Consider the following 27,283-nt stretch of genomic DNA (forward strand, 5'->3'; position numbering starts at 1 on the left):
ATATACGAGGGGCAATCAAAAGAATCCCAGAATTTCGTTCTAACTATTTATTACCATAATATAGGTACACATTCACTTAATTGCCATCCAAATAGGTTCAATAAAAACACACACAGTTGTTCCACCGCTTCTGCAATTGCTGGAAACAACACTGAAAGTCATGTTTTCGTATGTTCCGAAGTTAGCCGTCGTGTTGGTCTTCTACGGTGGCAAAACGGTTACCTTTGAAGTCCTTTTCGATCTTGTGGAAGAGTTAGAAATCCTCCTGTACCACCCTCCCTACTCACCAGATTTATGACCAGTGAATTTCTGGATCCTTCCCAAGATCAAAAAGGGCCTCAAAGGTAACCGTTTTGCCACCGAAGAAGACATCCAAACCAAAGCGACGGCTGAACTTCGGAACATACCAAAACATGACTTTCAGCATTGTTTCCAGAAATGGCATGAACGGTAGAACAAGTAAGTGTGTGTTCTGAAGGAGCCTATTTTGAAGCCGATTAAGGGAATGTGTACCTATATTGTGGTAGGCCTAATAAAGAGTTAAAACGAAATTCCAGGAACTTTTTGACTGCTTCTCGCATATATGATAAGATGGATGAATTTGTCATTGATCTGCCAGAATTAACTCTCACTGGCTACTTTCTGCAGATGACCTTAAACTCTATGTAGAAAGAGATAACTTCAATGGAAGATTGCGATAGATGACCTTCATGAGATATAAATCAAAGATAAACTATATTACCTTAAGTAGAATGGACATAGTTAAATCGGAAAGTGCAAGATATTTGTGTTATTTTTGACAAATTGCTGCTTCACTTACTACAAATTGCAAGAGAAGATTATACATTGATTTACCAATGAAATAGGAAAAAAATTAAAATCGATTCATACTATGATTTTATTTGTATACTTGTATACAAATGTCAGGAAAAATTAGATCATGCTTCAGCGATATGGAATCCGAACAACTCAATTCAGCAACATGAACGAATTTAATCTTAATGTATCATATTTCTTACATACACATACACAATATGCCGGAAAAACAACGTAATTTTTAAAATTAAACAAAATCAATTAGATATTTTACCAACTGTAATTATTTTAATTCAAAATGCATCCCTTTCGCATCAATACACCGCTGGACACGTTCAACCAATGCTAGCATAAGAGGTTTTAATGTCTTTTTTCGGAATCGTCTCAATGACCCTCGTCACGGCAGACTGGACGTGTGTAACATTGTCATAAAATGTTCCTTTCATGGCCAATTCTAATTCTTGGAATAGGAAATAGTCACACGGCGATAAATCAGGGGAATACGGAGGATGTGGAAGCACACATTGCTTTTTTTTTTTTAGCCAAAAAGACACGAACTGCTACGGTTCTATAACATGGTGCATTGTCGTACAATAAAGACCGACTGTCTCGCTCTCGATACCCTTGCCTTATATGAACGATTCGCTTCCACTAATGCTCCATAACACTCAGATAATATTCACCATTAACACTTGTTCCACCAACTCATCGCGATTTTTGTTTTTCTGTCTGTCTGGCTTTGGGTTGTCTTCCAAGGACTTGCGACTGTCCCGGAATCATATATACTACTCGAACACACGTGTACGAGATAAGCACTCATAATCACCATACATTTGATTTCACTATTTCCAATGTTCGTGTAAATGTTTTATCTAGCTTGAAACAAAATTCTCTCTTTGCTCCATCGGCTTTTGTGACGAGGCAACACCAGATACAGTCACTTTTCTTGCTATAACTTGACACTCTGTTAATCAGTTCTCATGATTGTGGTCTCGTTTCGTTGAGCAGGTTTCCAGCCCTTTCCGATGATATGTTGCTTCCAAAGATTGCGTTAGTGGTTATCTGTAAAGAAAAAAGTTCCGTTACTTTTTCGACATACTGTGTATGTATCATCCATCTACCACTACTAAAGGTTGCCACCCTGTATATACAATATTGTCATGTGTTTTACAATCTATTTTTCTATTCTGTTATACAGGGTTGTCCTATCCTAGATATTTTGTATAAGGCGCGTCTTGTATTCGCAGTGAAGAAACATGGCCATCCTATCTATTAGCTAACTACAAAATATAGTTAGAAATACCATTAAGACAGTCAATTGGGCCTATTTTGTATTTATTCTCAAACTATTAAGGAACAAAGTTTAACAAAGTAAAGTTTAATAAAATAGTACACATGTTTTAAAATCATAATTCCTAGATACAAAACAAAATTAATTAATTCCTTGAATAACATAACTATTTAAACAACTTGTTTTCAGTGTGAATTGTTTTTGATATAAGTTATTTTCATATAAATTTACGTGTTATATAATGCACTTTCTAGCAAATAGGCCGTGTTATCTCTTATCGTACTTATTAACAAGAGGAGAATATCTGCAGAATAAGCGCATGGTTGGTTTGGGTGACATTTGACAAACTGAGATAAGATAACCAACTCAGTTCTTGCACTCTAAAAACGTGATTGAGATAGGCTAGAGTTCTTTTCTCGATTATTATAGTTACATATTAATACCGTGTAAGATAAAAGAGTTTACTGTAAATTGTTTCTAAGAAAGAAGAAAAAATTACTTAACTAAACAAAAACATTCCACGAGACAGGAGTGTCTCTTCTTTGAGCTGGTCGGCAGTTGAAAGTGTTGATAACTTAACAGATAAATCCATGTACGTATTGCGTAATTAGCTGACATAGAAGCAGAGACGTTATTTAGTATTATGTGGAAGTGTATACAAATATGGCGGCTTTGGGTGGAGCAAATAAAAAGCGAGAAAAGAAAAATAGGTGACGTACTTATGTAAAAATTAGTTTGTTTTTGCAGAAAATTGCAGATTAGTCACGTCGTTTGATAAAGGTATCTTTAATATATAAAAAACGGTGTCAAATTATATAATCGATTTTTATTGTGTACAAATATAAGGGGACGCTGTTTTTGTTTATCGTGCCCCTGGTTTATGAATCCTGAAACTGCCAGTGTTTGTAGTTGATATCAGTAACCTTCAGCAACGCGTTACCTTTCAGGATGAATGAATAGTCATACCGTAGCAAACAATGATCAATATAATCTTAGCTCCACGTTTTAGTTATTGGAGAGATCGATAGGAAGTTATTAGGTAGACAAAGTTCAATAAACAGTGAAGGTCGTAGAAATTGTACTCAGGTTCGGCTCTGTCATTATGTGAAACACGTGCATTTGCACGAGGCAGGAAATTTCGAGGGGCGACAAAAATCTGTCATAACTATATTATTTAAAATAAGTATTTCTGGGAAACCAATTTCATGATGATGGTAATTAAATTTAGTAAGCTGACCTTCTATTTCAATATTACATTCATATATCATGTTTAAGTCGCATTAGCTTAAGGTCACATGCACAGTGCTAAAGCAAATGGTCAAACAAATCCCAGCATGAATTGCTTGATTGTTGTCGAATACAAGAACTCAATTCTCGAACAGTAGAGAACACCGTTTCATTTAGTTAGTTATCACAATTTTGATATGAAAACTAGTCTTTGTCACAAACAAATTCCTTATCATTGGAGATGCAAACAAGCACTTTAATAATAATAATAATAATAATAATAATAATAATAATAATAATAATAATAATAATAATAATAATAGATTTGGAAGAAAAATCAAAAAACAAAGATAAAAGAGTTAGTTTCACTGGAATTGCAAACTGGTATATTGAGACTGAAGCTCGATATTAAATTCTATGAAAAGGATTACCATATTTCCTCTGCGGTTGTGTTTGCTTTATCTTTCACTAACATAATAGATTAGTATTTAAAGGAAAACTAACCGACACAACGAGATTGTATTTGTAGTGTTTAGGCCTTTCTGAGTGCAAGTGCACTTTCCCTCCGTTGTTTGTGACGGGGTAGCATACATAAAATTGTGGCTTTTAAGAATTGTTCTTTCTGGAGAGAGAAGGGACGGCAAATTATGCCATTGCATGGGGCGGCAAATTGCCTAGGGCCGGCCCTAATTGTTCACAATGATCATACATCCGATCACTTCTACTCTTCACGCTCACACTTCTCAATTAATAAGACTAGTTATGCTGTATATTGATAGTGATATCCAGTGGCGTATTTGCGATTTTGTTTCGGAGGGGGCTTTGCCTGAAAATGTGAAAATTCAGCAAGATATTTCATATACTTTACTATAGTAAGTAAGATTTCGGGGTGAGGCTTAAGCCCGGAACCCCCCCCCTAAATACGCCACTGGTGATATCAATTGAAGTGCTTGGAGGATAAAGGTGTTATGTTACATTTTTCGAAATGTTGCATTCTGGCTGTTCATGCACGTGTTATATGCTACTCACGTTACCTAACACATTATTTGGTGAGTCCTCGTCCTAGTGCAGATATTTAAAAATGAAATGAAATCTTTGAATTTTACGTCCCACAGTTATGCCGGTTAGGCTAAAGGAGACAGTGATTATGAGAAATGAATGAAATGGTGGAATGAAGAAAGTGGGAGGAAACGGGATGCAGATATTTAGAAACGATGAAGGTGGTATGTTAAAGGACAAAGTTGTGAAAGTCAATTGTCCCATCATATTCAATTTGTTACATACCACCTTTATCCTTCAAACGCTTCAATTATTATATTTTTCAAATGTGCATGTCTTCTGTTTTCTATACATCAATATAGGTATGAACCATACTAACCGACATATTATTCAACTCAGTTAAGAAGAAGTAAAACATTTTAATATATCACTAACGACACCACCTACGTATGAGTTATATTTTTTGTGCTTCTTTAACGACGGCCTTAACTTACTATATTTAGTAGCGTCAGGCTCGTATCCAAGGGGTATCTAGGGGGGCCAGCCCCCCTAATTTTTTTACCGGCCCCCTAAAGTTTTCACGGTAGGCTTGCAAATGAACTATAGTACGCTGATGAGCTATAGTATGGTTGGATCGGGCCCCGCTAACTTCTACCGCCCCCCCTAAATTTTTGCGCTGGCTACCGGCTTGAGTAGCGTCCTTTCAGACCTAGAAGTTCTTAGTCTTCATCTGTGTACTAAATTTCGGCTGGATAGCCTGAGTACTTGTTGCTGCAGCGAAGTACAATTTTTACATTCTTCACTTCCTGGGAAGATTCTCCCTGCAGTCGAATGAAATAATTCATCTCGATTGACTAACGACTTTTTGCTTCAGCGAAGTGCAATTGTTACATTCATCATTCCCTGGGAAGATTCTCCCTGCAGTCGAATGAAAGAATTTATCTCGATCGACTAACGATAAGTACTTTTTGCTTCAGCGAAGTGCGATTGTTACATCTGTCATTCCCTGAGAAGATTCTTCCTGCAGTCGAATGGAAGAATTCATCTTGATCGACTAACGACTTTTTGCTGCAGCGAAGTGCAATTGTTACATTCGTCATTCTCTTTAAAGATTCTCCTTTGCAATCGAATCAGTTAAACTCTCTACCGTTACAGTGCCTCTTACACAGTGGTCAACTGACAGGTGGACCGAGATTTTTTGGAGGGAAGGGATAACCTGAGTTCATCTTATGTTCATAGTTTCTTACTACATAATTGTTATTATTACCAAATACGATTTTACTTAATGAGGTACGTAGGAACAAAAACATTTGAAATGGGATGAATTAGCACAGTTCAATTTCTCCTGAATAACAGCTTCTGAAAATTGATTATAAAATGAATGGAAAGCATGGAAGACAAGACAATGTGAAACTTTTGATCTAAAGGGAAAACTTATTTTTATAAAAGAAAACTACATTTGAACACCGAACTTTAACTACGCGGAATTGCACGCTCTTGATTTGTTGTGTCTGTTTCTTCATTTATAAGAGATCGTGGTCGTAACAAACAGTTCCTTGCAGCATTCCATTCGACTGCTTCCTGTAATCAAATAATGTGAAGAATGCTAGTCAGCGGTTCTTGTTTAGCTATAGAATAAATATTTGAATATTTAGCATTCTTGTTTTTCGGATTGGTTGTAAAGAACAAACTAAGTGTGTATGTAGTGTGTATCAGGATTACTCTTGCAGTAAGTATTTCTTGTATACGATGGAGAGTGGCCCAGATTTTGTCAGCTGTAAGTACTGTCACTCTCTTTGTCTATGTAAATCAGTAACTTAATAACTCTATGACCTATGGAACTTGGAGGTTTAATGTTGTGTTCATCAAAAGCTCTCCATTGACTTTTGTTCATAGTCAATTGGACCCAGTTTCAGCTTTATATTCCTATTTCTGCGAGATCTATTTTAATATTGTCCACCCATCTGTGCTTAGGTCCTCCTAATGGTCGTTTTCCGATCGAATTTCTAGACAAAACTTTGAAAAACGTTCCTACTTTCTTCCATTTTGGCTACATGACCTGCCCACCTAAGTCTCCTAGACTTGATGACTTTAACAATGTTTGATAAACGGTATAAATTATGCAGATCCTTGTTATGAAGTTTTCATCATTTTCCATTCCCGTTTCTTTTGGGTCCAAATATTTGTCTCTATGTCTATGTTCAGTAACGAACTACCTGATCCAATAATTTTGAACCTTGACAGGACACTTGCTAAGTAGTGTTTCCCACGAGGAGACAGACGAGAAATTTCTCATCAAGTCTCGAAAGCGAAACGAGAAGTAGAATCTGCTTTTTTTTATTCGAGACTAGACGAGCATGAAAATTCTCATGTTTCGTTTTCGAGACTAGAATCGAGACATGACGGGAAATTGGAGGGGCACGGTGGCTCAGTGGTAGACCGCTTACGTCTCGTGCATGAGGTTCTTGGTTCGATACCCGGACAAGTCAGTTTATGCTGGACAACATCGTGTCCGTGGGTTTTCTTGAGGTGCTCCCGTTTCCTCCCACTTTCTTATTCCACCAATTATTCCATCATTATTCACTTGCTTAACCCTTTTAAATCATGTGTTCTTTTTTGGAGGTAAATTATAGACTTTTAGTTAAGCGGCTACAGCATCATCCCTATTTATCCTAGGATAATGATTCGTAGCTCATTCTCTTCAGAATAGAACAGCCTTTCAGCCATTCACACGTCTTCATCACGTATATGAGGCGAGAAAATCCCGAAAAAAATGATTTTTTTGGTTAATAAAAGTATCACTCTCTTTACCTTTTTGTCCCTCTGGTTATCCCCGGTGTTAACTCAGAGATCTGAAAAAAAAACTCTGAAAGATACTAATTAGTGCACTGGGTGTGTGTGTAAAATTTCAATCTTCTAAGTGTAAAAGTAAGCCCACCAAAAATAATAAAAGTAGACGTAATAAAAAATATTGTTTTTTAAAAAATGAAGTGAAATATTTTAGTTTTACGTCCCACGTTATGCCGGTTAGGCTAAAGGAGACGGTGATTATGAGAAATGAATCGTGTAACGTGTTCTATAATGCTTCTATGCTTGAAAGAACAACAACAACAACAATAAAGTAAAAAGCTTTATTGGTACTTTTTAAATCGAATAATAAAGGCACTACTTTAGTACCTAAAAATAAGTACTAAAGCCTGTGACAAATATCTTGGCATTTCAGCTAAGCGAATAAAACGCAGGCTCTGGCGCGACGTTGCCAAGTAGTAAAAGGGTGTGGCTATGACTAAGGAGACAAACTACAGTGCGATCAGGTGACAGGAGATAGACGTGGTTGTGTACAATATAAACGTGGCAATACTGCTGGCCTCTCATTTGCTAGCAGCATTTAAAGGTAATTTGGAGCTCCGCGTTCAAATGCAAAGATATTTGTCACGCCGGTGTTTTTTTTTTTTTTTTAACTCCAAAGAGTTAATCATCGTCCCCCTTACCATACAGAGCATCAACGCGGGACGTTAATCTGAAAGTTTTCATTTCATTTACATGATGAGAAATTTCACGAGTCTTATGGGAAACACAATGTCACCAAAGTTTTAGATCTAAAACACTGTGTTAGTGTTACTTAATTAATAGTATAAAAGCTATAAATTGATAAAGCGATTGTACGAATACAATGAATGGCATTTATCAACGTTTGAAGATACACAAGTCATTGCACAATATATTCCAATAATAAAGTTCGTTTAAATTTAAATGTTATGTCATTCCTTGTAGTCCTCTCGTGACGCGGAAGGACTCTGATAGCTTCTAAATGAAATGAAGAGAAAAGCTAGGGTAAAAGTGGATCTGAAAAGGTAGGGGGCGGTAGGTAGCGGCATGACGTCACGGTAGGTGGCGCCCCTGCCTATCTTTGCCCATTGTAATTTTAAGGAACTGGGGGGGTACGCCGAACATTATTTTTTGGAGGTGAGGGGACGGCGTCTTCCGGCGTTCCTCCTCACTTTTATCCCTGGAGAAAAGCATTAGGGCATAAATTTTGTACACAATGTACAAAATTGAGAAGCGACGGAAGCTTTCCACGAATCGAGACGAAACAAGAAAGAATTCTACGGGAGACGAGACGAGAAAATTATATGTCTCGTTTTGTGGCCAACATTATTTGTAAGATCTCCGTAGCCTAATAGTTAGCATAGGTTTGGGAACTTGTAAAAATTAAGTTGAAAAATACATTAGCACAACGTAGTCTAAAGTGTATGTTATCAAAAATCTAATTGCTATCATTTGTTTGATAGTTTTGACCTTAATACAACAGGCTTAATTTGACTTCTGTCGTAGGTGCTACGTTGCAAAGCAGCCAATTTTTACAACGTTCTCAGTTGGCTGGCCTACTGTTTCCCACCGTTGGGCATATTTTATGCAAAGGCGCCCATGTTATGGTTTCCAAGGAGGGGGCAAGTATAAGCAACGTTTCAAATATAGTTTCAAATTTTGCTGTAACTAATGTAAAAATTCTATTAAGTTTTCGATATTCCCAAGTACAATTTCCTCTTAGGTGATGCGAGCGCCCCACCTTGCCCCCTTCCTGATGGGCGCCCTTGATTGTATGTCTTGCTAGAAATTTTGCCATATTTCGTATTGATGAAATAGCAATACAAGTTGTAGATGATTGCGGTATTTTTTCGGTATGTGAAGGATATGTTTCTACTCATACTCCTCAGAGCTAGAGCCTTTGTATTTCAAGTGTGCCCCTGCTGGTGCTGCTGTCATACGTCTCTCAGAGGAGAGGAGAGATAAATTGCTTTGACCGAGATCTTTCAATAGTTGAATATGCACAATGTAGCAAGATTGACAAGCTTCGCTGTGCACTGTGTTGTTCGCTATTCTAACTAGTTTACGATCTTCACTCGACAAAACCAAACGACTGAATGACAAATTGGCAACACTGCCGAGGTCATTCACTTCTTGCCCCAGAGCGAACAGAAGATTTTTCTCCGTTAGAGGGTGGAGGGAGTGGGGCTGAAGAGTGTTTCACATATTTTCCGAGGGTATAGTTGAAATAGAAAGGTGCGGTCTACCTTACGGATTTGGGATGGTCCCGGCATTATTAAACTACTGTCCTGCTCTCTTATAGCGTTGGCGTGGGAGACCCGGGTCGATTCCCGGCGGGAGCTCATGTGGTTCGGACTCCACGTTAATCAGTAGGTCCACGTCTCATATAGCCTCGCTGCTGAAAGGGACGCTAAACTAAAATCAACTCAACGCTCTCTTATAGCGATGGAACAGGGTGGTGCTACCTGATAATCACTCTCTAGACTAAATAATAAGTATCATTGTTAGAAATTTTACGATTAATCGCGCGGTGTTTTTAATGTTACTGCATAATTTTCACTTAATATGTTTCCCCCAGATCTTTGATTGGGAAACAGAACCTATGTACTGAATAACAGAGTCACCTGATCTCAATCCCGAGGAATGTGCCGTATGGGGAATTTTTAAAATTAAGGTGTATGCTGTGAAATTCTGGGATTTTGAGTATCTTCTCGGAAAGATAACCAGTGCAATTGTTGTTCTGAATCCTCACATATCCAAGAGAATTCAAGGAAACACGATAGAATTGTTCGAGGCGTGTGAATCACACTTTACACTAAGATCAATACACTTTTCATCAGTTGTCCTGTTGATTGTAAACGTTTTCTGTAAATAGTGTTTTACAGTAAGTTTTAAAGCGGTAAACCATCATTAATATGTATTGAAATAATTTGCTAAAGAAAATTTCTTCATTGTCGGAAACTTTGGTGAAGTACTACACTAAGTTTTTTATATTCTCTTTATATCGTACGATTTGTTGAATATGTATAGCTATTAGGATCATAGCGGGGCTAGAGTAGACTTTTGCGGGACTCCACAAACATCACTGGAACAGTCTGCTGCTTTTAATATACTATACAGACTGTTCCATAATTCGTGTTATTTTCTACAGCACTGGGAGAAGATGAAGTTTTTACACTATTAATGTAAAATTTGGCACTCTTATTGAGAAATATCTGAATTTTTCGAATTTCTAAAGGAAATAGGAAAAAATAGCCGTTTAGCCCCCCTTTTGGGGGTGTAAACACAAAAGTTCATTTTCCTTATGGGAGATTCAATGTTAAATTTTGGAGGCAGTTTTCTCCAATAATTATTCGTAAAGATTTTCGGGCAAATGAGTTGTATTTGTTACAAAATACAAAAACACTCATTCAGAAAGCTAGTAAAGCCGTCTCAAACATTATTTTGGGAAGGCACCCCTTTTGGGGGGCAAGGGGCGTAAAAAGGTGGTGGGTGACGTTTTACCAAAATCCCAAAATTTATTTTCGGAGTTCCAGTAAACGTCAGATTAATCACGAATGTCATAGAATTAATGCTCCAATGCTCCTTACATGTAAGAGTGACTGATAATAGGGCTACAGCCCCCTTTCAAAAATAAGAAAAAATCACCATAAATATCCTTAGTAGGGACATACGAGAAGAAGTTGTGTTTTGTTAATGTGAAATTTGGCGTCATTGTAGCAAAAGAGTATGCGTTTTCGAAATCTGGAATGCTATTTTGGTAATGCATCGCCTAAGGGGGGCATAGGGGGCAAAACATTAGATGATGGATCTTTATAAAAATTCAAAATTTTGTTCCGCAAAATGCCAGTGAGAGTCAGATTTTTCACAAATGTCACAGAATTAATATTCTAATGCTCCTTGCATGTGCCAGTGGCGCTATAGCCCCCTTTCAAAAATAAAAAATCACCATTAATATCCCTAGTAGAAACATACGAGAAAAGGTATTTTTTGTCAATTAATGTGAAATTTGGCGTCGTTGTAGCAAATAAGTATGCATTTTTCATATCTGGAATGTTATTTTGGTAACCACCGCCATAGGGGGCACAGGGGGCGAAGCATTTGATAATGGATCTTTATAAAAATTCAAAATTTTGTTCCAGAAATGCCAGTGAGCGTCAGATTATTCCCAGATGTCAGAGAATTAATATTCTAATGCTTCTTGCATGTGCCAGCGACTTATATGGGGCTATAGCCCCCTTTCAAAAATTAAAAACTCACCATAAATATCCTTGGTGACATACGAAGAAAATGATACCAAGGATGTATTGACATACGGAGAAAATGATTTTTCTCAATTAATGTGAAACTCGGCGTGAGGTTAGCAAAAAGTTATGCGTTTATCAAATCTGGAATATTATTTTGGTAATGTACCGGCTTAGGGGGACAGAGGTTATTGGATCTCTTTAGAAATTTCAGATTTTATTTTGGAAAATTCAGTGTGTGTTAGATTGATCACAAATAATGCAAAATTAATATTCCGATGATCCTTGCATCTGCCAGTGACTGATATTGAGCTACAGCCCCCCTTTCAACAATTACATTAAAAATTTATAATAAATATCCTTAGCAGGGACATACGGAAGAAGGTACATTTTGTCACTTAATGTGAAATTAGGCGTTGTGATAGTAAAAATCTGGAATATTTTGTCAATAAGAGGCACGCGGCACAGAGGGTAATTTGGTATCTTTGTAGGTCATAGGAGGAGGACTGATAGAAATTCCAAATTTTATTTTGGGAGTGCTCATGAGTATCAAATTAGTTGCAAGATGCAGAGAATTAATACTTCATACTGCTTTTATGTACCAGTGACTAATATGTTACTACAGCTATCTTTGAAAAGCATCATAAATTCAATATGATTATTATTACGCAAAGACCTACTGGCAAAAGCATCTTTTTTCTTTTTTTTTTTAACACTGTGAAATTTGGCATTATTTTAGAAAAAAAGGTTTGTGACAATAAGACAATACCTAGGGGCGTGGACTCATTTTTTTTTCCTAATGGGAGTGTCAAATGGGTAAAGTTGCATTTTTAATTATAATCTTAGTTAAAATCTTTAAGCAATTTAGTTAATGACAACTGAGCCAAAAGAAAAGTGTTATTTTTAGAAAGCGATAATATGTTTTCTTGGGTTTATGGTATAGCCTGACTTAACCTGATCCTTATTCCTCGCGAGACATTTGTTTTTACTACAACTATGTGTCCATAGTATATGATTCCCTGACGTGCTTACATGTGCAGTATACGAGTAAGCTACTGCGTAGAAAGTGGGATCATACAGTTATTGTGGAAGAAGTAGGGAAAACATACGTTTTTTCTATGAATAAAGAAAACAATATTTTAATTTTTAAAATGTTGTTTCTCATTAAAATCTTTTCGTTCGTGGTAATGGGGAGGTTGCCTAATATGGGGAGGTGGGATTTCTCATAAACGAGGGAATTTTGTGGAAGAGAAATTGCGTGAACGGTAAATTAGTGTCACGAACTGGCAACACGGCCTAAGCTAGGTGGCGTCGCAATTAGTTTCTTTGTCTCAGTCGAATGGAAGTGTTTGGTGTGCAGGAGAAAATTTGCACCGTCTCGGAAGTAAGGTCTGTGTGTCGCTGTAAAGGTAAGAAATTTTCAATTACACTATCTTACGCGCTAGAGTAGAAAACGAATCTCATAGTAAATAGTGTATATCGTGTTTTCTAGATTTACTAATTGTTGATATATGCGTGAGAAAAATGTCAACGAAAGTTGCCTATTATGGGGTGGTGAGAAGTTCCTAATATGGGGCTCCCCAAATTACGAACCATTAATTTATTCTGGATATTGAGGATAGACCTACTTTTCTGTCTGTTTTAGATGCCGAAAAGGAAACAATGGCAGCAAGAGAATATGAACGCAGCTGTTTCCTCTGTGATGAAGAAGGAAATGGGAAGTTTCAAGGCCTCTCGTATTTATAATGTACCACAAACAACATTAGAAAGATATGTAACTCAAGCCATTGAATCAGGCCAGGATACTGCGCCGAGGGTAACCAAATTAGGTAGGAAGCACGTTCTCCCGTTACATATTGAAGAGGACCTTGTGGATCATTGCATTAATATGGAAAAACAGTTATTTGGCTTGTCAATGACGGATGTACGACGTTTAGCGTACCAATTGGCTGTCAGAAATGAAATTCCGAATCCTTTTTCCCGGACAGAGAAGATGGCAGGTAAAAAATGGTTGAAACAATTTCTTAAACGTCACCCCCAGCTATCGATTAGAACGCCACAGGGTCTCTCACATTCTAGAGCTACATCATTTACTCCTGAAGCAGTAGATAAATTTTTTGACATATTTGAACCGGCTATGGATAAAATCAAGCATTCTCCATCAAGATTGTTTAATTGCGATGAAACTGGCATTTCCGTTGTGCAAAGTAAACACACCAAAGTCATTGCTCTTAAAGGAAAACGCCAGATTTCTGCTCTCCAGTCGGCTGAAAGAGGCACTCTTATCACAGTAGTGACATGCATGAGCCCTACAGGAAATTACGTTCCACCGCTACTCGTATTCCCACGCAAGAATATGAAAATTGAACTGATGAATGGAACCCCACCTGGTTCTATTTATGCATGTCACCAATCTGGTTGGATACAAAGTGATATATTTACAGAGTGGTTCCGACATTTTATAAACTATGTCAAGCCTACAGAAGAAGATCCAGTGGTTCTGGTTTTAGATGGCCATTTCTCCCATGTACGGAACTTAGATGTCATAAATCTAGGACGCGAGAACTATGTTACCATTATATCGCTACCGCCACACTCCACCCATAAGATGCAGCCTTTGGATCTAACATTTATGGGACCATTAAAGTGCTATTACAGGCAGGAAATAGAACGCTGGTTGCGAATGAATCCAGGACGTGTTGTGACTATATATCAGGTTGGCGAATTATTTGGAAATGCGTACATGAGAGCAGCAACAGCCGAAAATGCAGCTAGTGGTTTCAAAAGAGCAGGCCTATTTCCGACTAATAGACATATTTTCAGAACTCATGACTTCCTCCAATATGAAACACCAAGTGATAGTTGTAGGTCTGTAGCTGTTACGATAACGTCCCAAGCGGAAAGGATTTCCGTCGAGGACGGGCAACTTTCCGAAGCAAACACATCCGATCCATGTAGGTCAGTATCTGCTACCATACCACCAGAACCAGAAAGGATTTCCATCGAGGTCCGAAACTCTTCTGAGCCAAGCACACCAGGTTCAAGTAAAACTGTAGAACTGCCATCACCTACATGTACTGTGACAGCACATGATATTTCCCCTATTCCAGCACGTCCTGTTCGACAAAACTACAAGCAATCTCGAACTGGATCAGCCCAAATTATCACAAGTTCACCTTACAAACGAGGTTTAGAATGCCAAAGGGAAACCAAAATAGAGACTAAAAAACGAACAGAATGCGGAACTTCAGCATCGAAGAAAAGAAAAGGCATTTTCAAGCAAAATATTTCTTCTATCGACGAGAAAGGAGGATCCCTCGGAAGACAAATAAAGAAGATGAAGCAGCCAAAGAAGACAGCCAAAGAGTGCAGAGAAGCGGATAATTTACAAAGTAAACGATTCCAGCTTAGGTCTTTGCCACAACAAGATTCCAGTAGTTCATCTAACTGGAAATATATGCAATTGTCGGATGTGTCCGACGAAGATAACAAAGAAGAAGCTGAGTGTTTCTATTGCAATGGACTATTTTCCGAAGATCGTGAAGGTGAAGAGTGGATTCAATGTGCAGTATGTTCACGGTGGGATCATGTTCTGTGTGCAGGCGTCGATGATGACATTTTCGTCTGTGAAAGATGTTGCTCTAAGTGAAATTATGGTTTGTGGAGTTTTAATTTCAGTGCAAAGCAAACAGTGTTTCTTTTTTTTCTCGTAGATTTACAATTTAAGTAGTATACATGAAAAGAAGATGACTTTTTTGTGTGTGGATTTACAATTTGAGTGAAAAAGTATCAGGCTTTTAAGTTTTTCTAGATTTCCAACTTCAGTAAAAAGGAAGAGACGCATTTTTTATGTTTCGTCTATCATTTAATTGAATACGAGAAATGGGAAAATACTTTTTTTTTTATATATAAAAACTATTTTCAAGCAACCATTTATTATAAATGCATTTGTTTCTTTAAATATTTCCAAGATATTGTGTTCTGCATCTGAAATTATTTTTCTTCACAGTTATGTAGGCGTAATGATTTGTATTAACGTTTTGTATTAGACCTAATGTTTTTCCAGCTTTAGAACAATGTAGATCTATTTTATTTTTGATCAACAATAACGTCAATACAATCATATTATATCTTCATATTTTCTCTTCTTATTTCATTTTCCCGTATTTATCACAATAGTTTCTCTGAAAGGTTGTGTGTCCTTGCTTTATGCAAGTAATATTGATGTAAGCATCTATATGTCATAGCTCCATATTAGGAACCCCAGCATCCCCATATTAGGAACCCCGGTAGCCTAATATGGGGAACAGCAATACTGTTTGTTTTTATTTTTTTATTCTGTGACTATTGTTTTTTCTCACATTTCCATATGTAGAATAGACGAACAAGGTTTCTGTACAGCATTACCGGAAGTTACACATATTTTCTACAAATCATGTTTAAGCAGGAAGCCTTATAAAAAAACCTCCCCATAATTGGCAACTTTCCTCTACCTGCGGCATTTTCCATTGTCATTTTGTGTTCTATTTCGAGCTGGTTTGCGTAAGTGTGCAGAAAACATGCTGGTGACTTTGTTTGATTTTATGCTATAAGAAGAGTCCAATTTGGATTTTAAAAACCCAAATTCTTTGCTTATATTCCAGTGATGCGGAAAAAAAAAACGAAGCTATATCCTCAATCTGCTACACTGACAGACGATATTCATTTACAGTAGATTCGAAATTTTTAAAAAATCAAAACATTCTTCAACAATAATGACAAATTGCACATTAATTGTAAAGCATATTTACCTCCTTCCCGTAGTCCCTGCTAAGGATATTTACCGTAAATTATGTGATTTTTGGAATGGTGGCTGTAGCTCAATATCAGTCACTGGCACATGCAAGGAGCATCATAATATTAATTTTGTATTATTTGTGATCAATCTGACACACATTGGATTTTTCAAAATAAAATTTGAAATTTTTATAAAGATCCAATAACTTATGCTTCACCCCCTGTGTCCCCTAAGCTGGTACATTACCAAAATAATATTCCAGATTTGATAAATGCATAACTTCTTGCTAACCCGACGCCGAGATTCACATTAATTGAAAAAAATCATTCTTCCCGTATGTCAATACTAAGGATATTTATGATGATTTTTTTAATTTTTGAAAGGGGGCTATAGCCCCATATAAGTCACTGACCATGCAAGGAGCATTCGAATATTAATTCTGTGCCATTTGTGGATAATCTGACTCTCACTGGCATTTCCGGAGCAAAATTTTGAATTTTTATAAAAATCCATCATCAGATGCTTCACCACCTGTGTCCCCTAAGGCGGTACATTACCAAAATAATATTCCAGATATGAAAAACGCATACTTTTTTGCTGTAACGACGCCAAAGTTCACATTAATTAACAAAAAATACCTTTTTCTTGTATGTACCTACTACGGATATTAATGGTAATTTTTTAATTTTTGAAAGGGGGCTATAGGCCCATATAAGTCGCTGGCACATGCAAGAAGCATTAGAATATTAATTATGTGATATTTGTGAAAAATCTGACGCTCACTGGAATTTCCGAAACAAAATTTTGAATTTTTATAAAGATCCATCATCAAATGCTTCGCCCCCTGTGCCCCCTATGGCGGTGGTTACCAAAATAACATTCCAGATATGAAAAATGCATACTTATTTGCTACAACGACGCCAAATTTCACATTAATTGACAAAAAAATACCTTTTCTCGTATGTTTCTACTAGGGATATTAATGGTGATTTTTTATTTTTGAAAGGGGGCTATAGCGCCACTGGCACATGCAAGGAGCATTAGAATATTAATTCTGTGACATTTGTGAAAAATCTGACTCTCACTGGCATTTCCGGAACAAAATTTTGAATTTTTATAAAGATCCATCATCTAATGTTTTGCCCCCTATGCCCCCCTAAGGCGATGCATTACCAAAATAGCATTCCAGATTTCGAAAACGCATACTCTTTTGCTACAATGACGCCAAATTTCACATTAACAAAACACAACTTCTTCTCGTATGTCCCTACTAAGGATATTTATGGTGATTTTTTCTTATTTTTGAAAGGGGGCTGTAGCCCCATTATCAGTCACTCTTACATGTAAGGAGCATTGGAGCATTAATTCTATGACATTCGTGATTAATCTGACGTTTACTGGCACTCCGAAAATAAATTTTGGGATTTTGGTAAAACGTCACCCACCACCTTTTTACGCCCCTTGCCCCCCAAAAGGGGTGCCTTCCCAAAATAATGTTTGAGACGGCTTTACTAGCTTTCTGAATGAGTGTTTTTGTATTTTGTAACAAATACAACTCATTTGCCCGAAAATCTTTACGAATAATTATTGGAGAAAACTGCCTCCAAAATTTAACATTGAATCTCCCATAAGGAAAATAAACTTTTGTGTTTAAACCCCCAAAAGGGGGGCTAAAGAGCTATTTTTTCCTATTTCCTTTAGAAATTCGAAAAATTCAGATATTTCTCAATAAGAGTGCCAAATTTTACATTAATAGTGTAAAAACTTCATCTTCTCCCAGTGCTGTAGAAAATAACACGAATTATGGAACAGTCTGTATAATTTTGATACCTTTTTTGTCATTTTACAGTATTAAACATTTTAACAAGCTAACGTGGGTAGAAATACATACTTATTATTTTTAAAATAAAGTATTTTAGTTGCTAGCAACTAGTTAATACTTTTGCAAGTCAAGAACCGTTCAATACGTCTGCACGTAAACTCGAGCTTGACACACGCAGTTAGACTGAGAGACAATATACGGGCAAATATATCGAAAATAATAATAATAATAAGCCGCTATCAATTTTTGTTTCGTTTTGTGGTCAGGTTAACGCCTGTTGCATGTCATTAAACGAACATGAAAGCCATGACCTAGAAAAAATAAAAGTCTCCCGATACAGACAAAAGATGGAGTACCAGTGTCCCCTTCCTCTACATAAATGTATAATTCGAGGAATATATCGATTTGTTACCCCTTCCCCTCCCTCTCCGTTCCTCTTAACCTGGTTACGCTCCGGTATGTTCCGGTTTTATGGAGACTTGGGTATTAACTGTGTGATTGATTCGGCTAGCTCAACATGTTACACTGTTCCTGCGCTCTAACCGTGTCACATTCTATCGATATTGCAGACAAATTTTGTTTTTAAGCTGAGGGAAAATTCTGAATGAACTGACGAATTATCACTTTGGGTAACGATTAGGAACAGGTATGCCAATATTTAGAAACTCCAAAGGAAAAATGTGTTATTTCAGAAAGAAAGTACATGCTATTTATGCACGTGTCATAAGGTAAATAATAGGAAAGAATTTCAGAAAACAAAAATCAACGCTCACCGCCTTCCAGCTTTCCATTACAAGAGCGTTATCCGCTGTCAAAAATGATGATGTTTTACTTTCTTCTAATCAGGGGCGGATCCAGGGGGGATCGGGGCGATCGCCCCCCCCCCCAGAAGAGGAAACTTTCTTATTTTATATATATATAAATAAAACCCATTCCAAAATTTGGAGTCCTTAAAAGTAGCAGTATCATAACCCACCGCTCCCCCCAGAAGTCGGTCCTGGATCCGCCCCTGCTTCTGTGTCGGAAGTGATATTTATCATTAAGAGCCTGACATACTAAAAATAATACAAAATTTACTATTTTTCTTTTGCTTGTTTTCGTAAGTGAAAACAGATAACGGAATGCAACTTACCACAATCATAATGTTATTTTACAACATGAAATATGAAATTGAAGAATTTTCAGTGTTGCCATCCATAGAAATTACAGTATTGCCAGAATAACATTTCCCCCAAAATCTAAGGTAAGGCAGCAACTAGAATGAACTCAACTGCATTTGATTACTATCATGTTGTTTTGGATACCTGTGAACTACTTTTTAAATAATAATTTATTTAGTTTGTAATAAACAAAATAGTTTTAACATACAGTTATTAAAATTAAATAATAATGTTATTTATAAAGTAGTTCACAGGATACTAAGACAACATATTACGTTAACTTAGATTTTGGGAGAAATGTCTCCTTGGATTTCGAATTAAAAATATTCAACTGTATTTGTTGGCTCAAAACCAAACATTGCTAAATTAAAACTGTACGACTAAAACAATGAAATTCAATTCAGCTTGTGATTTTTTTTTCTTTTGCTTAAAACGTTTCTTAGCAGCGATTCGGTTAACCCGGATCAATTGAACTCATTATTAATTAACATATTCGTTAATACTTCAGGCAATACGACAATTCGTTTGTGCCAATATTTATTTCTATGTATAAAAAAATAATGTAATTATGTCTTAATTTAATTTCAAGATTTATTCTTCGACTATATAATGCAAATGGCGGCAGATTATATTATATATCATCAATAAACTACACAATGGAAGAATGACAATTACAGTTTAGTACAATTACAATAATTTTAACTTAAGGACAGTTTAAGGAATTAAAATCATTGCCGTCATATTATAACAATTTCATACAAATATTATATGTGTAAACATATGTATACATACATACATACACACACACACACACACACACACACATATATATATATATATATATATATATATATATATATATATATATATATATATATATATATATATATATATATATATATATATATATTATATGTATGTATATGTATAGACAATTTGATGCCCCATGCAATGGCATCATTTTCTGGTCCCCTTTCTCCAGAAAGAACACATTATAAAACACGTGATTTTTAAGTATACTAACCCATCATGAACAACAAAGGCAAGGAAAAGTGCACTCGCACTCAGAAATGCCTAAACACTACAAATACAATATCATTGTGTCCTTTTTTAAAAAAATAATAATTTATTATGTTAGTGAAAGATAAAACAAACACACCTGTAGAGGAAAGATGGTAATCCTTTTTATAGAATTCAATATCGAGCGTCAATCCCAATATATCAGTTTGCAATTCGAGTGCAACCAGCTCTTTTATCTTTATTTCTTAATTTTCCTTCTACATCTGTTAAAAAAAAAAAAAAACTTGTTTCTACCTTCAATGATAAGGAACTTGTTTGTGACAAAAACTGTCACAAACTAACAAAATGGAACAGGTGTTCGCCACTATTCGAGCATTGAATTCTTGTATTTGACAACAATCAAGTAATTCATGCTGGGCTTTGTTTGACCATTTGTTTTAGCATGTGATCATATGACCTTAAACTAATGCGACTCTAAACATGATTTATGAAGGTAGTATTCAAATAGAAGGTCAGCTTCGTAAATTTCACTACCATCATCATGAAGTCTTATTTTCAACAAGAAATATTTATTTTAAATAATATAATTATGACTGATTTTGGAGCCTTTCGAAACTTGCTGCCACGTATGTACAAGTGCACGTGTTGCACATATGGTGGTGCCGGCCCCAGGCCCGTAGCCAGCCCAAAAACTTAGGGGGGCCCGGCTGAAGTTAGGGGGGACGATCCAACCATATGATAGTTCATCACCATATTATAGTTCTTTTGCAAGCCTACTGTAAAACTTTTAGGGGGCCAGCGAAAATTTAGGGGTGGCCGACCCCCCTAGACCCCCCTGGATACGGGCGTGGCCGGCCCTGTGTATAAAACTATTTATAAACATAAGATAATTATACATTTGTAGCACGTAGGAATGACATGCCTGGTGCACCTACTCTTATCACCAATAAAAGTGTTGATGAATGAATGAACTCCGGTTAATTGGGATTCCTTTAAATATTGTAGTGTATATCATTTAGGTTGTATTAAGGGTGTTCACTATAGCAAAATTAAACTACGGCTAATTTTAGTGTAACGTAGTGCACTAGACAATATTATTTTGCATGTAATATCGTTATCACAACTCATCTATCTGCTTTCGATTTGCAACTGTCGATAGATTTAGAATTTTTTTTTTTTTTTTTTTTTTTTTTTTTTGCGGGTTCTGTAAATAGCGGCATACCAAAAGTAGATAGGTGAATTGTGGTAAAGGTATCACATGCAAAATCGTATTGTCTAGTTCACTACGTTTCCGCTTTTCGAATATTTTTATTTCTTTTGAAGATATTACAGAAAAGCTCTAAAATTAGCGGTAGTTTAATTTCTTTGTAGTGAAAACCCTTAATGCTGAATTAAATACTTATAGCCTATAAGGCTGAAATTTGAAGTTCCTCTTTAGAATATCTTTAATAAGTTCCTTCATATTGTTGTCATCAATGTTTATTCTTTGTATACTGTAACATAATAACAATTGCTATCTTCTACATTTTCTGAAAACATTTTTTCTGTCTCTTTGTAGCTTTGAATTCGACGGAGTTCCAGATGCAGCTTCTCCCAAGTTACTTGGAACTTGCTAATATCTCTCAGCAGATGCTTGAGGTGAGTATGCGAATATCTCATCTCCTTTTCCCGTTATAGTGCGTTGATCTCTGGTGGTGGTTGAAAAAAAAAAAAAAAACTGACAGGGATTGCCAAAAGTAGCCATTCCCTTTCTCGCTTATTTGTGACGTAGGATCACGCTTTTACAGTCTGAGAAAGGTCAAATATAACAGGTTGCACAAAGGTGGAGGGGGCAAGGTACATGCATAGATGAATGGAATAATCAACTGTTGGCAATGTATGAGTCAGACGCGTACGCAGACGTTTTTGTTGGGAGGGGTCCATTGTTTGGTAAGGGGTCCAATAGAATCAGCCACTACGTCTATGTATTATTCAACGAGTATTACTCTGCACCCAAAAAGACGATAAGTAATTGTGAAATACTTTTACATATATTAAAAAAAAAAAAGAACTCGATTGTGTTTATAAGAGAAAAAGTACAGATGAAGTGTAAGATCGAATTTTCGTGTTACATCAATCATTCCTCTGTTAAATAAATACAATTTTATTGAGAAAGTGTATAAAAGTATGTTGAATTACGAAATTTTAAAGTAAATAAATATATCATACACAATTTTCACATTTCCAGGTATAAAGTTAGCAAAGCCCCGCCCCCCGAAACAAAATCGTAAATATATCACTAATAATAATAATAATAATAATAATAATAATAATAATAATAATAATAATAATAAAAGTTGAAGGTGATGATAAGAATTGCTATAGTATAACACCTTTCAATTTATGATGTAGGCTAAAGAAATTGAGGGTAAGTGCAAATCAATGACAATTAATTCCTCAAATTATCAATGAAATAGAGAGTTCTTTATAAAAAAAAATCGAAAGTGCAATTGGATCATTTGTTACATGTCAAGAGAGAAATGGTCCCAATAGTAACATTTATCTTTGGTTAGAATGCAATGCTATTTTTCGAAACCATCAAAGAAAATGAAAAAAAAAATGATTTATTGTGTTACTATAATCCATATCACCTCCTTCCACACGCAGTTATATCTTTTGTGTGTGTCAATATACGTATTGTGGTGCATACAGTAATTGTATCTCATGTTTTTGTTGCCTTCGTATTTGTAGCAATGTTTTGGCGAACTTTAAATGTATTGTCGTAGGGAAAAGAACAAGGATCCAAAGCAACTCTTGTGTTGCATGCATACCTTCTTCCATTCTTTTTGATCAGGCTTTGTGGTGGACAAACACCGTGTGCGTGTTTTTTCTCGGGGTTCTCCCGTTTCCTCCCACTTTCTTCATTCCATCATTTAATTCATTACTCATCATCACCGTCACCTTTAGTCTAACCGGCATAACCGTGGGACGTAAAACTCAAAGATTTAATTTCATTTTCTTTTTGATCAGGATCAAATCCCTGTCTCTGTACGGCACTCGATTCCGAAGGGATAGCTGCTTTCGGCCGCTCGCACTAGTATCGGGTTGGGGCTGGAAGACTGCCGTTTAGACAGCCTCCCAAATTAATTTTTGAATACCTCAAAATTCCTTTGTATACAGACGTTTGAAAATACGAGGGCTCTCCAGAAAGTAACAGACGTTTTGAATTTTTTTTTTAAAGTAACTGAATGAACAAACCAAATTTGTATTATATACATCTGAAAGGTACACTCTTAACCAATTTGCCCATATAATCAGCATGCAAATTAAGGCACTTATCATATCGTGGAACCAGCGACGCATCTACGCTAGTTGACGCCAGGCCCGTATCCAGGGGGGTCTAGGGGGCGCCCTAAAATTTTGCCGGCCCCCTAAAATTTTCACAGTAGGCTTGCAAATGAACTATAATATGGTTGGATCGGGCCCCCTTAACTTCAGCCGGGTCCCCCCTACATTTTTGGGCTGGCTACGGACCTGGTTGTCGCCCGGGACAAGAACTCGCCTTGGCGCCCTCCTGACCAACCAAACCAAAACGTTTCCCCAAATATTTGCCATTTTTTCGCTTTTCCAATCCGGCGCCTGGGGTACAAGCCCTGTTTCCCCCCATAGATACGTCATTGCGTGGCACAAGTTTTTCAATACCGTCGCGGTAAAAAAAAAAAAAAAAACTGCCCCTGCGATTGCAACCACTCGCTTACACTAGCCTGCTGTTCGGCGTCAGTATCAAAACGTTGTGTAGCAAGTCATGTCGTCATCGCTGAGAAGAGGTACTAGTCACTCGGAGCCAAATCCGGGCTGTATGGTGGATGATCGAACACCTCCCATCTTAAACCATCCAAGAGGTCTTGGGTACGCTTGGCCGTGTGTAGACATGCGTTATTGTGAAAACCTCACTCATTATTGCATGTCTGTATACTTCAAACAGTTGGCGATGGATTCCAATTGGCGTGTGTGTTTTTTTTTTTTTGCAAAAAAAAAAACTAATCACAGGACACATGTTATGAGAGGTGGGACTTTCTGTTCCAGCGCATACTCTAACAGCCACAGAAAACACAGTAAGAGTGTCATAGTTTTCAAGCTACCATAGCTGGATTCATATTGAGTGTGATAACGTTCTAAACCAAGGTGGCGACTCTAGCGCCACCCACTGCCGCGATAGGCCAAAACGTCTGCCACTTTCTGGGCAGCCCTCCTCTAGTAGCAGAAACAACTTACAAACCACGTGCTGTAAATTTCCATTGCAAGTCGGCCAAGCTTGCATCCAACTTGATTGGAGAGCGTGCAAGCATGCCGCAAGCTGGATTCCAGTAACGAAGTTACATGGGGGCAACCCTGCATTCAGGGTTCTAATCAACCTTGACGCAAGTGTTTACGCTGGAGGCAAGTCAATAGCCAATGAACGGCCAGTGATGCTATGACGCTCTGAGAAAGGTCTAAAGGATTGCTTGCAAATACAACAGAAGGCAGATTGTATGAAAGCACGAATTGAAAGTCCAAATGTAGAAAGTCAAAAGTCAAGCTCGCCCCAACTGGCCAAAAACTTTCTTGCTACTTGGATCGTATTTTGATGAAATTTGCAAGAGGTGGGGGAGAAGTCTTTTATACCTTTCGTCTTTCGTCTAAACTAAATAGGTTAACCATTTTTCACCATCCAATCGAACGAAACAGTAAGAAAATAGTACTACATAGTGCTAAACAATTTGAACTACTCCATGCAAATTGTGAATCTAAATATCTTAACGTATAGAAGTGTATTGATATGTTAAACTCATACTAAATGAGATTGTTCTGTAGAATTATATTTTATTTCTGTATTGGTGTGTAATGGAAGGATATAATCATCAAGTATTTAATACGTGTCAGTTATTCGAGAAGTGTTACACACAAGGTAAAAACGTTGCATATTTAAATGTATTGTCCAGGAAAAGCTAATTGCCGAGGCTGAATAATAAACTTGCTGCAGTTTAATTAATGTGTAGCGAGAAAGTTCGTGTAATGGAAATTCGGAACTTTGAAGGAAATAACCTTAAAAAAAAAAAAACTATAATTAGTGTATAGATTTAAATATAAAAGTGATAAATGACATTATGATATTAGCAATATATTATATTTGATTTTTAATCTTTTACATTATGTGAATAGAAAAGCCAATCATTTATTTATTTATTAGCATTTATCTATTACTAGTTGGGCTCGTCAAGTTTTCGGCCCGATATACGCTGTAGTTTAAAATTGCACTTAATTAAAGTTTTCAGTTTGTTTACATTTAACAATTTTAATTATTTAATTGAGTTGAGTTGAATTGACTTTTCAGTTTAACGTCCCTTTCAGCAGCAAGGCTATAGAAGACGTGGGTTTTGTCTACTAACAAACACGTAGTTATGCAGTAAGTTCACTACAATCACTGTACATTTTGAATAGGGATGGCCAAAATTTTCCGGAGCCTTTTTTTTTATTATTATTTTGAAAGCAAGCTTTCTTGTGATTCCATATAAATTGCGTGACAGTGTAATGATACTCGTTGAAGCTAGACCATGGAACACCTCAACAAGTGTAGTGTAAAAAATGTAATTAGAACTCCCACTTGGTCTAGTGACTAGCACGCTTGACCTCGGTTCACATAGTCCCGGATTCGATTCCCGGTAGGGGTACAGCTGATCGACCAAAGTGGTTCGGATTCCACTATAATCAATAGGTCCACGCCTCCCTTAGCCTAGCAGGCATGACCGGGAGGGGGGCGTTAAACTAAATCAAACCAAAGAAACGTCATTAACTAGTCTTTGGAGCTAGACTATACAACACCTCAACAAGTGTAGTGTGAAAAGCGTGATTAACTAGTCTTTCAGTCTATACCATGAAACACCTCAACAAGTGTATAGGTAAAGGTGGTATTGTGGAACCCCATTTTGTTTCTGGCATGTAAAATTTTACAAAGCACATAAAATATACCCAAACTTTGTACACACAATCTGTATTAAGTTTGCCAGTGTAACATACCATGAAATTCAGATAATATGCATAATTAGATGAAAATAATTCACATTTTCATGAACATTCCAAATTTGGTTGTTTCAAAATTAAAGTGGTAATTTGAAACCCCGATATCAGTATACTTAAGGAATTAAAAAATTTTACCAAATGAAATGTAGGCTGGTATTCACAACAAATGTATTCGTTTATTAAGGTATCTAGATTTACATTCCCCGTAATAGGTTTACGAAAGGCAATCCACGTTATTGTTGACTATGTAGAAAAAGCTCTATACGGTCTATTTACTGACAAAAGTCACAGATGTATATGTCTTTTTCACATTCCGAACAATAAACATGGCACCACAATTCACAATTTACACATTGAATCCACAACTCGCGTCTAGTCTCTTCAGAAAATGACTGCAAATTATACACTCTGCTTCGTCAGTGTCAGGACAAATCTCTCTAATCAGGATACTTAAAGCTGATTCCCCAGAATCAATTGATTCGTCTTTAGCCGCAGATGCAACTTCAATTGACAGTTTTCGTCTATATTTAGTTTTTGTCCTTTATTCTGCATTTGTTACATTATTATTTAATTTCAGACGATTCTTCAACGGCTTTACATTGTTTCCCTTAGTTTTATGCAGTGTTCTCTGTCTCTCCAATGATAATTTGTAAGGTGAAGCTGTAAGAACTAATGCACTGGATGCCTTCGGTCCTCTATTAGAACGCTTTCTCGTAAACTCAGGTATTGAGCTTATTTCTTGAGGAGACACTAGAACACTCCTGAAGAAACTGGCTTCCTACTCTCTTCGCTCGAACATCTTTGATTGCATGAATCATATTTTCACTATTACATTTCTTCAAAACACTTTTCGATTTTGGGCCTAGTTGCTTCCTGGGCATCTGGAATGACATAAGAACGCCAATTAGTGATTTGTGAAAAAGTTCAGGTTAAAAAAAAATAGGTTTCATTTTACCAACACATGCAGGGTTCCACATTACCATCTTCGACGTATTGGATTTTTACTTCTCCTTATACCTTACTCTTGAAAGATAACTTAGGCCATTAAAGAAAGGAAAG

The 27,283-nt window shown here is 36.6% G+C and overlaps 2 protein-coding genes across 3 annotated transcripts in view; both read left to right on the forward strand.

The window, feature by feature from the left end:
• The window catches only part of LOC145662276 (uncharacterized), a 729,687-nt gene that overhangs the window by 515,087 nt on the left and 187,317 nt on the right, over positions 1-27,283 (forward strand). For both annotated transcript variants that reach the window (XM_081727665.1, XM_081727666.1), the window contains one exon: positions 21,744-21,823. In XM_081727665.1, coding sequence (XP_081583791.1) covers positions 21,744-21,823 — 80 coding nt within the window. The remainder of the gene's footprint in view (positions 1-21,743; positions 21,824-27,283) is intronic.
• Positions 12,610-15,770, forward strand: LOC145662277 (uncharacterized). The gene is made up of 2 exons (XM_081727668.1): positions 12,610-12,815; positions 13,052-15,770. Exon 2 carries the CDS (start codon positions 13,052-13,054, stop codon positions 15,053-15,055), a length of 2,004 nt encoding a protein of 667 aa, XP_081583794.1. The 5' UTR covers positions 12,610-12,815; the 3' UTR covers positions 15,056-15,770.

The sequence above is a fragment of the Thermobia domestica genome, chromosome 10 (genome assembly GCF_964235325.1).
Source record: "Thermobia domestica chromosome 10, izTheDome1.hap1.1, whole genome shotgun sequence".
NCBI classification, from domain to species: Eukaryota; Metazoa; Arthropoda; class Insecta; order Zygentoma; family Lepismatidae; genus Thermobia; species Thermobia domestica.

Excerpts from the sequence above, each read along its gene's own strand:
- LOC145662277 (XM_081727668.1), top strand. The coding sequence starts at position 13,052 with ATGCCGAAAAGGAAACAATGGCAGCAAGAGAATATGAACGCAGCTGTT.